Here is a 15289-nt window from a genome sequence, read left to right as displayed (position 1 = left end):
AAGTAACCAGTCGATATTGTTTATGACAACTATACTCTTTTGTCAATCCGTTACTTTTTCTTAGATAACACAAGATCATATATAAACATTAGTTGTGTCGTTATTATATTATTAACACATAGTTCTTCCTAATAAAGCTTCCCTGAGTAACTGTCCATGTTGGCAAATGGCAAGCATCATGAGACATACACATAAAATGTCCCAAGTGAGTTAATTTTACCAAAATTTATAATTTTGTTTGAAAACATTCTACAGTTAATGGTATTATTGAAACCAATTACAACTATAACTTACTTGTTAGATTTGGTGTTGAAGTGTTCAGGCACAAAGATGGTCCACCAAGACGGACGCTTCTGACGATGGTATTTGATATCATCTCCAGCAGGTGAGGTCGGGTCGGTGGAGGCTGCACTCTTGCGTCGTTTCTTCTCAAACTTCCCTATTGTGGGATGCCACGATTTACGTCGTCCTCTCTTATCCTCCAGCGCCTGACGTGACGTAGGCAACGTAGGAAGGTCGTCTTTGGTATATTGGTCCATCGTCTCCATCACTTCCTCCAAGCTCTCCAATCCGGATATGGAGGAGGTGCTCCATTTCTTCCTTACTGGAGGGTTGTTGTTGGTCGCCGAAGGGTGGATGTAGAATTCCGTATCCATGATTTTTGCTTCTCACTTACCGAACTACAACTACTGTGGTCCGGGCACTGATTAGCCGCACTGATAATGGATCTCTCTGCTCGTGATGAACGTGTTCATCGTAACCACACTAAGCACTATCACTGCAACCGCACACGAACACTACCTACCAACAAAACAAAACAAAAATTAAATGAAGAATTAAGCATCATTAAATAAAAATGTAAAACAACTTAAAAATAATAGTGAATAGGTATTTTATCAAAGGAATGGTAAATGTGAAGGTCAATATAAAAGAAAGAATAATGAAACGTGGAATACAAAATAAAAATTGTTCCAAATAAATGTAATAAGCAAAAACAAAATCGCCGTGCTCTTCAATTGTTTTTGAGCACTCGTAAGCATTTTACTTAATTAGTGATGATTAATTTCTCGAACTAGTTAAGCGATTTTATTCTCAGGGCTGGGAGTTTGTGTGGTATAGGTCGTAGCAGAAAAGGGTAGGCCTATATGTATGTTACCAGGCTGGACAGATCTTCAATTCGGTTTAAGATGTTGCATACGTACACCCCGTTGGGCCTTACTACTTGACTGTATAATTTTTATAATGTGCAGTACTTTGATTTATTTATTTCATGGATATTTAGTTGGCAACTATAAAGGAGAATAGAAAAATCCAACACATAAAAAACCGACATTAATCTTAAAATGGGGATCTTCGTTTATCAGTTCTCTGACAATTTCATTCACTAATGATTTAAATCCCAGGTCTCATACGAACATGACCACACCTTTCGCATTATTATTTTAACGTATTTAATAGTTAATGTATTTTTAAACACCAAACTGATTCAAAACCACGACGCTGTAAGACCTTTAAAAAGAACCATGGTATTTATTCAATAAAATTCTATGTAGCTACTTGAAATTAATCTAAATCTGATATTCAGATAAGCTATGTAATTTTAGACAAAAGTGGCAAAACTCAACGGCGTACCAACCGAATAGCAAAACTTATTGAACCATGTCAAACCAAGATATGTCATAACAATTTAATTCATTTAAGTGGAAATCAACAAAGTTGCGTATACATAAAACTTATATTACTAAGCAATTTCTGAGTGGGAAAGTTGTATAGGTTTCGGAGGTAACCAAAATGTATTCAACACGTATCGAGCGAGTGTCAACGTCAGTGACAGCTTCGAGTGAAGCCAAGCGGATACTCGGGTATACGTTACATGTGTATTGCATCCAAACCTGAGGTAGTGGAATATTCTTCGAACATGTTGGATGTAGTCGATTGCTTGAAATTGAGTTTAGTTTGGATAAATGAATTTTGATGAGGCGTCACATTGATGTGTAGTTAAATAGATAAAACTTAATGATACACAAACTGCGAATTCAAAAAAATAGTGTTTAAAACACCTTAAGTGAGAATCTCTTTGACTAAAGGAATCTGACTAAAAAAGTTAACGGACTAGCTATTAGGTGTTCGCCTGACAGTAAAAATACCGCCTGTCAAGAAAATACGGTTTTCGAGTGGTTCGAAACAGGATTCAACCATTCTTCATTATTAGAATCCAATAATAGTCTTGGCTTGAACTAGATGATCTTAGTAAAAAATACGCTGTACAGATAACCTCACCTCACCTTTCACTTATCTTGCAGTCATAGTCATTCGCATAAGAAGATACGCATGCAACACGTATGACTAAAGAATAAACGTTAAGTAAATATGTATTCAATAATAATTAACTATGTGTCCAACACACCATGTCCAAGAAAATGAAATAGATTATTAGCTTTGGTAAACAGAATCCAACAATTACAACTGTGAAATGTATTATGATGTGTTTGTTGTTGATATTTGGTGACCATTATATGCACCAATCTATTACACTATTGTACACAAATCTGTTTGAACGTCTACTCTCTCATCTCCTCTGAAAATGCCTAATACGTAGGCAAGGAAAAAATATAATTATAGACCACACTTTGTGATGAAATGGTATTGAAGTGGCAATAACATAGTAAGCATCCGATAGGAAGGTTCAGTGATGATTAAACCTATTGTTTTACCGCAACAAAAGAGCATAATCGCAAAATTAGATAACAATAGTAGTTCATCATAATGATATTATGATTGCCAACTAATCTGATGCACTACTTGAAAGCTTAGCTTTGTTAACTTTCTGACCCAACATTGTTATTTGGACATTTATTGAAAATGTCTGTTCTTATAATAACTGGAAACACACCAAATAACAAAATGAACATAAATCCAAGCGGTTTACAACAAACCTTGAGTTACCCGCAAACTTGGCCGGCTTACACGTTGTTTGGTTTGATAAGACAACAGGGTAGAGCAACTAGGTTAAGTAAGCTTGGCGGGTAATAAAGCGACACAGCTGTCAGGTGGAAGTCAGCTGTGTTTATCAACCATGAATCAGCTGACTGAACAGAAAACTCTTACAGAAATTGGTCGTAATTGAAGTGTGGCTCAATGCGCGTTTTATGATCGATTGCAGTTACCATTTCTCAAAGGTTAACTGGAAAAATTACATAATCCTACGTATATTTCGATTTTTGAACACTTTAATATAACTTGTTTATGTTCTTACTACTGCAGTTTTATTCACTGTATTTTCCTTGTCATATTCCAAAACGCTCACAAAGATCCTAGAGAAAGTCACAACTACTCATCTGTTTCCATTATTCATATTCAACGTGTTCAAAATTAACCTGGGGTTCTTTGTTTACTGTTAATGTTTGGTGGTGGCGATTCCACATTATTTTAGCCGTATGGTAGTCAAAACATGGTAGTCTAACGGAAACCCATTAAAGAAAATTAGCTCAAATGAAGGTTAGGAGAATGCAATAAACACATATGTTCAAGAAGGTGCTTTACTTATTTTAATTGCGTGTTTAATTTTACAGCCTAAATTGTCTTCGGATGTCATCTTAGCAATCAAAATCACTGTAAATGGTTATAATAACAAAAATTAATAAATAAGTACAATGATAAAACATGATTCTTCAGAATTTGTATTTTATGTTTTTCTGAGGCATTGACTTTTTTACGGCAAAGATCCAAAACCTGATGTGACGTTTTCGTGATATTTCAATGGGTTATGAGCTCTGTGACTGTCCCAGGACTTTGTTCTTCAGCATTAGATGTGGAAAGAATTTTGACTGCACTACGTATAGAAAAGGTTCCCGAACCTTCACTTCATTATTATCGGACCTTTAATAGACAGGAACACTTATTGCCAACCATAGGAGTGAATAAACATTCATTTAATTCTCAATGAATCGGGATTGAACTGGCAATTTTCCGATTTACAGGTGAACACTATAAAGACTTTAAGACTCGCCAATGACAGCAGGTAAAATATCAAAAATACATTACATTTGCATTTATTACTGACAAAATAAGGTTAATTTTGCTACTATTATATTGGGTACATGTGAAACTAAGTTTTATGAATATGCATTTAAAAATACTAGTCTAATAACAACTTTTGAATTTAATTTGTTAACTAACAGTTATCAGGTTTCTATTAATTGACATACAAACAAACTAATGTTTCCACCAATTTCCTCTCAATGGAACCAGATTCTGAGATTGATTTAATTAAATGACAAAACCATCCCTCCCTCTTGCTTCCCCCAACCTCTCCCCATTTACCATAAAACCACTCATTTCGTCCCCCACCCCGCCAACCCAACAAGCAAACAGCCAATACAACCAAGAGGTTTATGACTTTGTTATTAAAATTGTGACCCATTTTCGAAACTCTGAAGCTTTCAATAGATTTTAACTCAATCCTCAATTTAATTTTCTCAGTTGGTCACGAGTCTGAAATGTAACAAGTTTGTTAATCAATTTTATTTTGACCTTTATTGAAACAACAATGACAATGACATGTATTTACAGTCGCCTATTGGGTCTGATGATGATTGGAGTGTCCAATCAAAATCGATCACCACTTACCATCTTTTTTGTATATTTACCGTCTTGTGAGTAACAGTATAAGCGTAAATATATAATTTAAGTGTTATAAGACGTTTCTTTTATTTACTTTCCGTAAATTTAATAACACGTACAATGCTGATCAAGAAGTTATACATTTTATGCACACAAACATATAAAAACAAACGTTGAATATATAAAATTTGTGGTTCTATGATAGTATCGTGGGGATTTTAACTACCAGAAAGGCTAACGGTCCATAAGAATTTATTACGAAACCCAAGAACATCTATTAAATTGAGTTGAAACTGTAAAATTAATTGTTTCAAAATCTAACCATAGGAGACGGGGAAAACACTTGATTTTTTCGATAAACACAGTATTATGTATAGAAACTGAATAGAATAGAATGAATAGAAACGGATTAAAGATAATCTTTCAAATTGACAACCATTAAAAAAGATTTTAATTTACATATTTTTTGTTGATTTTTAAAAAATATTTTTGTATACAGTATAACCCAACTAAAAACTAGTATAGTAACTAAATTATAATGAAACAAAACAATGTTTTATTGAGTAATGAAATAATAACAAAAATATAAAAACTTAAAATGTAACGAAACTGTTGACGAGCAGAGTCGTTCTCATTAAACATTTTAATGTATACAACTCCCGCGGAGACTAGGAGTGGCTTGAATTAATTACAAAGTATCAACTAAAAGTTAGGTCCTCACGAACCGTTTAGCAAGTTGTTTTACTGTAAAAAAACATTAAGTTGGAGTTTGTTTGAATGTTTAATTGTTAAAATATAAAATAAATTGTATTCGTTATCAACAGTGAATTAGGTGAATGCAAATAATTATTTTACATTTTCTTTAAAATTAAGAAACCTGTTTAAATGTGTTTTTGTACGCCTGGAAGCGCAGTTGACTTAATTCTTATGTTAAATTACATAGTGTGTGCTTTAATCAATAACCAAACGAATAATGCAAATATAGGCGTCCATAATTTTACAGTGTAGTAATGTCAATGGAGGCAGGCATAATTTTACAGTGTAGTAATGTCACTGGAGGCAGGCATAATTTTACAGTGTAGTAATGTCACTGGATGCAGGCATAATTTTACAGTGTAGTAATGTCACTGGATGCAGGCATAATTTTACAGTGTAGTAATGCCACTGGAGGCAGGCATAATTTTACAGTGTAGTAATGTCACTGGATGCAGGCATAATTTTACAGTGTAGTAATGTCACTGGATGCAGGCATAATTTTACAGTGTAGTAATGTCACTGGAGGCAGGCATAATTTTACAGTGTAGTAATGTCACTGGATGCAGGCATAATTTTACAGTGTAGTAATGCCACTGGAGGCAGGCATAATTTTACAGTGTAGTAATGCCACTGGAGGCAGGCATAATTTTACAGTTTTTTGTAATTCTACTAGAGGCCATTCTAATTTTACAGTATGGTAATGCCACTACTAAAGGCAGGCATAAGTATACAGTTTCGTAATAATATTAAAGGCAGGCATAATTTTACAGTGTAGTAATGTCACTGGATGCAGGCATAATTTTACAGTGTAGTAATGTCACTGGATGCAGGCATAATTTTACAGTGTAGTAATGCCACTGGAGGCAGGCATAATTTTACAGTGTAGTAATGTCACTGGATGCAGGCATAATTTTACAGTGTAGTAATGTCACTGGATGCAGGCATAATTTTACAGTGTAGTAATGTCACTGGATGCAGGCATAATTTTACAGTGTAGTAATGTCACTGGAGGCAGGCATAATTTTACAGTGTAGTAATGTCACTGGATGCAGGCATAATTTTACAGTGTAGTAATGCCACTGGAGGCAGGCATAATTTTACAGTGTAGTAATGCCACTGGAGGCAGGCATAATTTTACAGTTTTTTGTAATTCTACTAGAGGCCATTCTAATTTTACAGTATGGTAATGCCACTACTAAAGGCAGGCATAAGTATACAGTTTCGTAATAATATTAAAGGCAGGCATAATTTTACAGTGTGGTATTTCTTTAGCTGATCCATAGGGATGATAAACATACACAATTGAGTTGTAGCAATTTCTAAATCATATAGTGAATAATAAAAAGATATACAGGCTTTAAAAATCTAAATAAAGACGTATACAAATATACGTAATCCATTTTAATTAACACTACAAACGGTTCTTACTTCAATATGTAAATATCGATGTTTTAAATTTGTTAATAAAACACAAGTTTAGTATTTGATCTTAGTGATTTATGATTTATATTCGATTAAAAAAAACCTATATGAAAAATTAAACCTATATCATCAATCAATTACCAATAACAGGCAGCTTATTCCTGAACAGACAGAACCACAACTCTGTGAAGACACTAGACCACAAAGACTTATATCCAGACCGTAATTCAGTTTTCAAACAGAAAAGGAGAATATGATTGAGTTGTTTCTCACACAACGTGTGTCGGGACCAAATATGTTTACTGAAGGACTTAAATGGTTTAGTCTTTGAATTCTTTGCGCTTTGTTTTTACTTATAGAGCAAAATATAATACAGTTATCTACAGAAATTGTATTTGACAAAGAAAAAAAGATTGAGGAAAGTACAAGAAACCTGTTTTGTTGTCTTATTTTGAGAAAATGTTTCCAAGAATTCCTATATCCTACTTGGATCTCTTATATCAGCTTTTTGTGAGTTACTATAGTAGCATAAGTTTAGAATCTAAATAAAATACCTTTATCTATTTTAGAATAGGGTTTTTAAACTTTCCTTATAAGTAAACTGTGATTAATTTCACCCCGTTTCATAAAGGCCTCATTTGTGAATTAAGCCTAAAATAAAAGAGAAATACTTTTTATGGGTATCACCATTTACCCTTCTGCTTCACCAGGCATTAAACATTAATAAAACAAACCACAGATTTTACAATAAATTATAAATCCCGTACCAGTGCTCATAGTCAAAGGCAATGCGCTTAGCAAAATTTGGTTGATATAAACGGGTAATGTTATTTTTATTAAAATTTAAAATTCAAACGAACTAACTATTCATAGAGCTTGGGCTCACAAAGTTTACGAAAAACTTGTCGGTGAGGTCCATCCAATTGATCATAGGAAAATTATAAATACAATTTTACACAGAATGAAAGAATATTTCATTAAATTTATTTTATTTTAAAAATATTCTTATTTAAAATATTTTGGAAAAACTATAAATCTAGACAACTACTATTGTGAAAAATTAACCTTGGGTGTTAATATTTCACTGTAAAACTCGAATACTATTTCCAACTATAAAATAATTAACACCAGTAATGTATCGGAGCCGATAACTTACTGTTTTGCAGCTAAAAAAATAAACAGTTTTCAGTTGAAGGTTAAGCAGAGTTGTTTGATAAAAAACAAGTTTCAAGGTTGGACTACATTCTTGTCCATTGATGAAAACATTCAGATCACTTAATGCTTGATACTTGTGATGTTTTTGTTTCTACTACGTTACATAAGGTTACTACAATTACTACACGTTTTGATAATTATAATGTAGAGTAGTTGAAACAGTTTTAGTTTTTATTATGGGTTATCTCGTGTGAAGAAGGTCGCTATGGAATTATCTCAGCTACCAAATTATAAAGGAATGGTTGTTGGTTAATTGTAAATAATGTATACACTATTTCTTATTTGTGTGCCATAGTTGTATTTAGATGATTTTCATCCGTAAGAAGCTCTTGGTGGGCATCCAAAAACATTTAAATTTCATCCATATCCTTTATAAAAAATACTTGTCCTAGCGTTAATTTGAAATATTTAGCAAATCTTTCTAAGCATTTCCATAAAATTACTGAAGCTATGTTTATTTTATTTATAGCGTCATTTTAATACTTTGGTTCACCAAAAGGTACTTTGCACTTTAAGCTGTAAAATTGCATCAAAGTTAAGAGTCCGTTTGATTATTTCTGTGTTCTAATCGAATCCAATAAAAAAATTGTATCAATTAATTAAGATATTTCTTTTAAAATCATATTGTTGCGGATTCTCCAACGGCCACTCAAATAACATTAAATTTTCACTTTTTAAATATGTTTTCAAAACCTTTTGCAAACAAAAACACACTATACATGACTTTTTTGTTTCAAGAACGTTACAATCACAGACTAGGGAATAAACTTTTGATCCCTAGTCTGTGATTACAATACAGTATAGTAAATGTATACAGGCGAAGACCAAACACGACTCAAAAGCAGCCAAAATGATGACTCTGAACTAAAAATAATTATTTATCTTATCTTACTAATATTATAAATGTGAAAGTTTGTGTGTTTGTTTGTTTATTTGTTTGTTTGTGTGTTTGAAGGTCAATCACGCATAAACCACTGGACGGATTGGGCTTAAATTTGGCATGATGATAGCTTACATTCCCGATTAACATATAGGCATATTCTTATCTCAAAAATCCTTTCGGGCTCCGACCCAGTGGCTCTCTAATTCCCCATGTTAACCTTATGAGTATTCATATTTAAAGGGAATTAAAGAATTTAGTCAGCTGTTTCAACTAAAAAAGTTGGTTCTATGATATGGAAAAGCATTAAAAAGTTATAAGATTTACCAACAGGGTGCAGCACTATATTTTTTTGCATTTATGAAAACAGCTAATTTGAACTAAGCAGCAACAAAAAACTGTGATTCGCAATGAGAACTGTCAAAGTAGGATTGTTTACAATTATGTTTATGTTTTTCATTTCATGAATAATTTGTGATATTTTGCGAATTGTTGATAATTTATTTTTCTCTATTTTTTAGGTGAAGTGGTAGAACATTATGGCTATGGTAGATGTGTAATACTATAGAATACTGTAAATTTAAAAAAGCAAATTTTATCAAACTGTGTCCTCCCTTATTGAAAACGCAAAGCTTGAGTATAACTGCAATAAGCATTTTATACTTATATTCCAACCCCGTACGAAGGACGGGTACTCTGCTAGTTGCAAATAAAACCAAGGAATATTCAAACTACTTCTCATTATCCAATCAACGGAAACGTCTGATAGAACATTTATTGTAAAAATTCGCACACTTTTTCAAGTTCCAATTTCATTATTGCAAACTTTATCCGTGTCGAAAGACGTACGTCATAGCGAGATACAAAAAGCCGCTTACCGCAAGCCTAAGAGGGCGCAACGAGCGAGGACAATGGTGAAGACGAGCCTTTGTGCCAAACTTGTGCAGATCACCGGATCTAGCCTACTCGGATGTGCCATGCTTCTAAACGGTCCTCTTTCCACAGAACGTAGGCGTGTAGAAAAATCTTTACTCGCCTTTTGCAAATTTCATCATTAACTTTGGATCCCGTACTACAATACTACCAGATTTCACGTCTCTAGCACGTTTCCAAACGATTCAGATGACCATAACAAAGTCATTAAATTTCAATTTTATTCTCCATAAGAATAACATGGGGCACATAAAAACTTTTCTGATTTTGACATTAAACCCAAGTTTTGGGGGTGAAGGAGTAAAGTTGCGAAGAAATATTACATTACTAATTACTAAAATTTTAAGTAAACCAGAGTCAATACAAAGTATTAATAATAATTGCAAAAAGAATTTACTTAGATTGGAAAAAGTAGTGAAAATCGTAAAAAATTTGATAGAAATTTACCAAAAATATTTAATGTAGGGTTTTTTTTAATGTGAAGGTGTGCGATTTCCGAAAACCGCTTAACAGTGTTTTGTAGAAAATGTAATTTCTGGCCAGGAAAATTCTTTTAAATCTTTTATAGCTTTTAACGTTTTCGAGCTATAACCGTTAGAAAAAACGTGTTTTTAGATGTCCGCCATTTTAGATTGTTGGGGAGGGGTGAAAATTTGAAAATCGGTCTTTTGCATAATTCACCGTTATTTAAAGATCCCATACTACAATTCTACCAAATTTCAAGTCTCTAGCACGTCTCTAAACGAATCAGATGAGCATACCTAAGTCTTTAAATTTCAATGCTATTCTCCATAAGAATAACATGGGGTTCGTCAAAACTTTCAAATGTAGAAATGTAGAAGTAACTGCCTAACCAAATCTATCTTGTAATTTGTGATATGAATCGAAAAACAACCCCAATTATAATTAAAATTATACTGTTTACATAATAAGTGAGAATGAAAAGTTAATTGGTGTCAAAACAAATTACTGTATTTGAATTCACCAACAACGAGGTGTTTGTTCAATATAAATGAATATTATAACAAATTATGTTCCACGACCAGTGAAAATGCGTAATAAAACAGTATTTAGATAATATATTCTTTTGATTTTATTCATGAAATGTTAATAAGGTTAGTTTAAAATTAATGCTAGCACACTTTATGAATCAAGGATGACTTTTGAATACAAATTATTAGACTTGTTTCAGAATACTATTTCAGGTTTATTCAATTGAATCAGCTTCTATTCAGACTTTAAATTAAACATACGAGCAAAATAACACAAAGTTAAAATATAACTGTAACTGTCAACAATTACGTTAATGTATTATGTAACAAAGTGATACAATACAAAACTATATTACTTTCTTATGGCGTTGTTAGTGGTATTTTTTAAATACTGTAATTCGTTTTAGTATAGATTACAGCAATGGATTTTATACAAAGCACACAGATATAAACAGTTCCTAACATAAATAAATAGGTTCTTTTGGAACATTACAGCCTTGAACTAGTTACACTAGCATAAGTCACATTATCGTTACTTTCAAATTTAGGGTCGTAGGCCCAAGTTCCCATTGCTAACAGGAATCATATTAAACGTCCCACAGACCTTCATAATATTATTAAAGGTAACATTCGTGCTAATTACAGCTATCAATTTTTCTAGGAAGATTGTACTAGTAGTTTGGTTGATATTACAAAATTGGGATCTGGCTACTCAAGTAATTTTAAATATTCTAAATGTGTGAGTAGTTCTTTCTTTTTCTCTTTGCAGTTTTAAGTGGTTTTCCAATGGAGTTAATGGAAGCTAACGGCCATCTTGGATTTTCCCGCCATAAAAGCAATGTTAATTTTGTTAATTTCAACCAGCCGCCGAATATTTTACCATCTTAAAATATTTGTTCAAACACCAGGGTGATTACAATTTATATGTCTAGTGTGAAATTAGAAATTTCCTTTGTAGATTTTAATCGTTTTATGAGTTAGAACGTCTAGGCTCCAAGGACTAATTTAGACACTCCTTGTTTTAAATTCCCCAAGTGTGATGCATTATCATCTCCCATAATTGAGGCATATTTTCAGCACCGCTATGTCGCTTGGTAATCATCTTGTTGAAGACAAGTAGTCGCTGATGATCCCCAGTAAGTGCACCAGAGGTGATAAGATAAGCAGAGCACCGCCATTATAAGCCTTTCAGTCTGAATTAGTGCCGGATTACCTTATCATTTCTTATCAAAGTGTCGGTGAAAACATTCCGCTCTTGGCACTTAACTCACCGTTAACGGTTGGGTGAAACGAACTTGTACATCGCAAAAGTAACATAGACATTCGAAGAAATACTAATATTCTGCTGAAAATAAATATAACTCGGGTCTTTTCAGAAAGGCCATCACTATTTTACTATGTAGCGGTTTGATCAATTTAGTCTACGATAGTAACATACAGGATAAAACTTACAAAATTTGCCTTTTTTACACTTGAAAAAAGGTTATGAAAACAAAATTACAAACTAGATCCATCTTTGGACAGAGACTTTATCCTTTGGCTATTGATAGAGTGATAATTCCACACCCATGTTAAAGTTGTCACCAGTCAACGATTAATCTCAACTTCGATTTTGTAAACGTTTTCTAGTTTATAATTAACAACTAAACTAAGCTAACTTAGATAAACTATGTTTCCTATAAATGTTTCCTATATGTTTCTATAAATGTTTCCTAGTTTATCATTAACATCTAAACTAAGCTAACTTAGATTAAACTAAACCAACCTAACCCAATCTAATCTAACCCAATCTAATCTAACCTAACCTAACCTGTCCTAACATAACCTGATCTAACCTAACCTGACCTAACCTAATCTATCATAACCTAACTTAACCTAACCCGTGTTAAAGTTGTCACCAGTCAACGGTTAATCTCAACTTCGATTTCGTAAACGTTTCCTAGTTTATAATTAACAACTAAACTAAGCTAACTTAAACTAAAGCTAGATAAACTAAACCAACCTAACCCGATCTAATCTAACCTAACCTAACATGTCCTAACCTAACCTGACCTAACCTAACCTGACCTAACCTAACCTGACCTAACCTAACCTATCCTAACCTAACTTAACCTAACCCGTGTTAAAGTTGTCACCAGTCAACGATTAATCTCAACTTCGATTTTGTAAACGTTTTCTAGTTTATAATTAACAACTAAACTAAGCTAACTTAGATAAACTAAACCAACCTAACCCAATCTAATCTAACCTAACCTAACCTGTCCTAACATAACCTGACCTAACCTAACCTATCCTAACCTAACCTAACCTAACCCGTGTTAAAGTTGTCACCAGTCAACGATTAATCTCAACTTCGATTTTGTAAACGTTTCCTAGTTTATAATTAACAACTAAACTAAGCTAACTTAGATAAACTAAACCAACCTAACCCAATCTAATCTAACCTAACCTAACCTAACCCGTGTTAAAGTTGTCACCAGTCAACGATCAATCTCAACTTCGATTTTGTAAATGTTTCCTAATTTTTCATTAAGAACTAAACTAAGCTAACTTAGATTAAACTAAACCAACCTAACCCAACCTAACCTAACCTAATATTAGCTACATTGAATTGACGAGGAGCATCCATAAACGAGGTGCGACCCTCTTGAAAATGCTTGATGACTACTCTGTGGTGTATGCGTGTTCAGTTGAACGCGAAACCGTAAACCTGCTGGACGTACATTTCCCATAAAGGTAGGTCATGGACTCAGTAAACATATAGGCCTATTTGTGTGACATATGGGACTATTCGTGTGACATATACACCTATTTATGTAAAATGTAGGTCCATTCATGTAACAAATAGGCTTATTTTTGTCTTTAAAATTCCATCGGAATACGTATTGGACTAAAATGTGTTGAAACAAGTGTTTAATTCAAACATCGACACAAAATTTTGAAAAGCTATCGCAATTATTAAATTTCTCCTTAATTTTAATAATTTAATACACACACCTCTGGATGAAACACAATTTATATACACGTCTAATAAGGCCTGACCCACATTCACAACAGTGTTCTCAAAGTGGAGCCTCATTCGTATTCTCTTGTCGTAGTTTATTTGATTATTGTAATTTTACCCCAACTAATCGACTTGTAGGTGTGAAATATCCAGAAAATTTCCTTAAATTAATTATTGGTTCATTTCAATTCGTATGACACAGAAACAATATAAATCAAAATACCCCCGCGGCAGCAAACCTGCCGACTAAGCGAATTTCCAGTTGTCTGAATTTATTTTCAGTTAACTGTATTTAATTAACATTAGGTTTTATGAGGACCTAGGCTTGCTGCTACATGGAGGGTAAAAAAGTGTGTTTTTTGGTAAATCATTAACTACTTAGTATAAAATAAATAAATTTACACAGTTTGATCAAAATATATCCATAAACAAGCAAACTACAACATTTTACAATTATCTCCATAAGAATAACATTGGAATTAAAAAACATTTTTTTGAATTTTCTCCTTAACCAATAATTGTACAAAAACACTTTTATATACTAAATTATTTGTTTTTTTAAGCTCTTTAAAAAGGTCTGGAGAAAAATTGGAAAATCTTGTGTTTAGAGGGTCAAAAATTAGAAAAACCAATTTTTACCCCATAAGACCCCCCGTAAAACCCCGTTCCCATGGTCCGATCATGCTGGTTCGCGAACTCATTCAAGTTTATCCCGCATTACACCTTCAAACCAAATTTCATCAAAATCGGACAAAAATTACTCAAGTTATCGTGTTCACGGACACATATACACATATAAATATATATATTTATAAATTTGAACGAATGGTGTTTTCAAAATGAAAAAGTAAATCGGTCCCGGGCTTAGGTCTTACCATGCCACCTACGGTAATAGCTACTTCCCTATAGGGAAATTCGCTAATATGCTAGCTTTAGATACATAAAATAGCCGCATTCTGTTGTAATAAACCATATGAATGTTTAACAGATTTATTTAAATACGTGTATGATATTTCAGTGACAATACATGTTTACCGCGAGAATGAAGTTCATTATCGCTTAACACTCAGCTAACGAACATATTTAGAACAGAAGGAGGCACTTTTAAGTATACGTCGTTTTCGAGTAGCTGCAGTCTATAGAATAGAAGGCAAGTGTGATGAAGCTCTCTAAGACGCTAAGAGCTTTTCAAGTCTTAAGACTTTTTTCTGCTGGCTGTCAAAAATTCTCCTTTTAAAAATCAGTTCATCAATACGAACATATTTTAATTTTGCTTATACGAGTGAAAAAAAATCCTTTAATAAATTATACACTTGTGGTACATAAACGATTAAATTATTTGTTGCATCCAATGTTGGCGAAATTCGTGCAAGTAATATGAAATATATTTTATTTCTAAAGGAAATAATTTATAAAATGGTGTTAAATAATAAACTGCAGTTGAAGTGGCTTATCTTTGCAAAA

At 32.9% G+C, this 15289-nt stretch overlaps 1 protein-coding gene across 2 annotated transcripts in view; it reads right to left on the bottom strand.

Annotated features, from left to right (window-relative positions):
* The window catches only part of LOC128993297 (TLD domain-containing protein 2-like), a 456668-nt gene that overhangs the window by 266030 nt on the left and 175349 nt on the right, over positions 1–15289 (bottom strand). Inside the window, exon 1 of one of the 2 annotated variants that reach the window (XM_054417091.1) lies at positions 295–769. The exons of the other annotated variant lie outside the window; for it this stretch is intronic. Within the exon in view, the coding sequence (XP_054273066.1) occupies positions 295–656 (362 nt within the window). The 5' untranslated portion in view covers positions 657–769. Of the gene's footprint in view, positions 1–294; positions 770–15289 lie in introns of those variants that run through there. 2 annotated transcript variants of the gene reach the window in all.

This window comes from Macrosteles quadrilineatus, unplaced genomic scaffold (assembly GCF_028750875.1).
Source record: "Macrosteles quadrilineatus isolate MER2022 unplaced genomic scaffold, UCM_ALF_1.0 Scaffold_4__1_contigs__length_99947679, whole genome shotgun sequence".
NCBI lineage: Eukaryota > Metazoa > Arthropoda > Insecta > Hemiptera > Cicadellidae > Macrosteles > Macrosteles quadrilineatus.
Note: the sequence above shows the minus strand (reverse complement) of the source record. Positions and strands in the feature narration are given on the sequence as shown.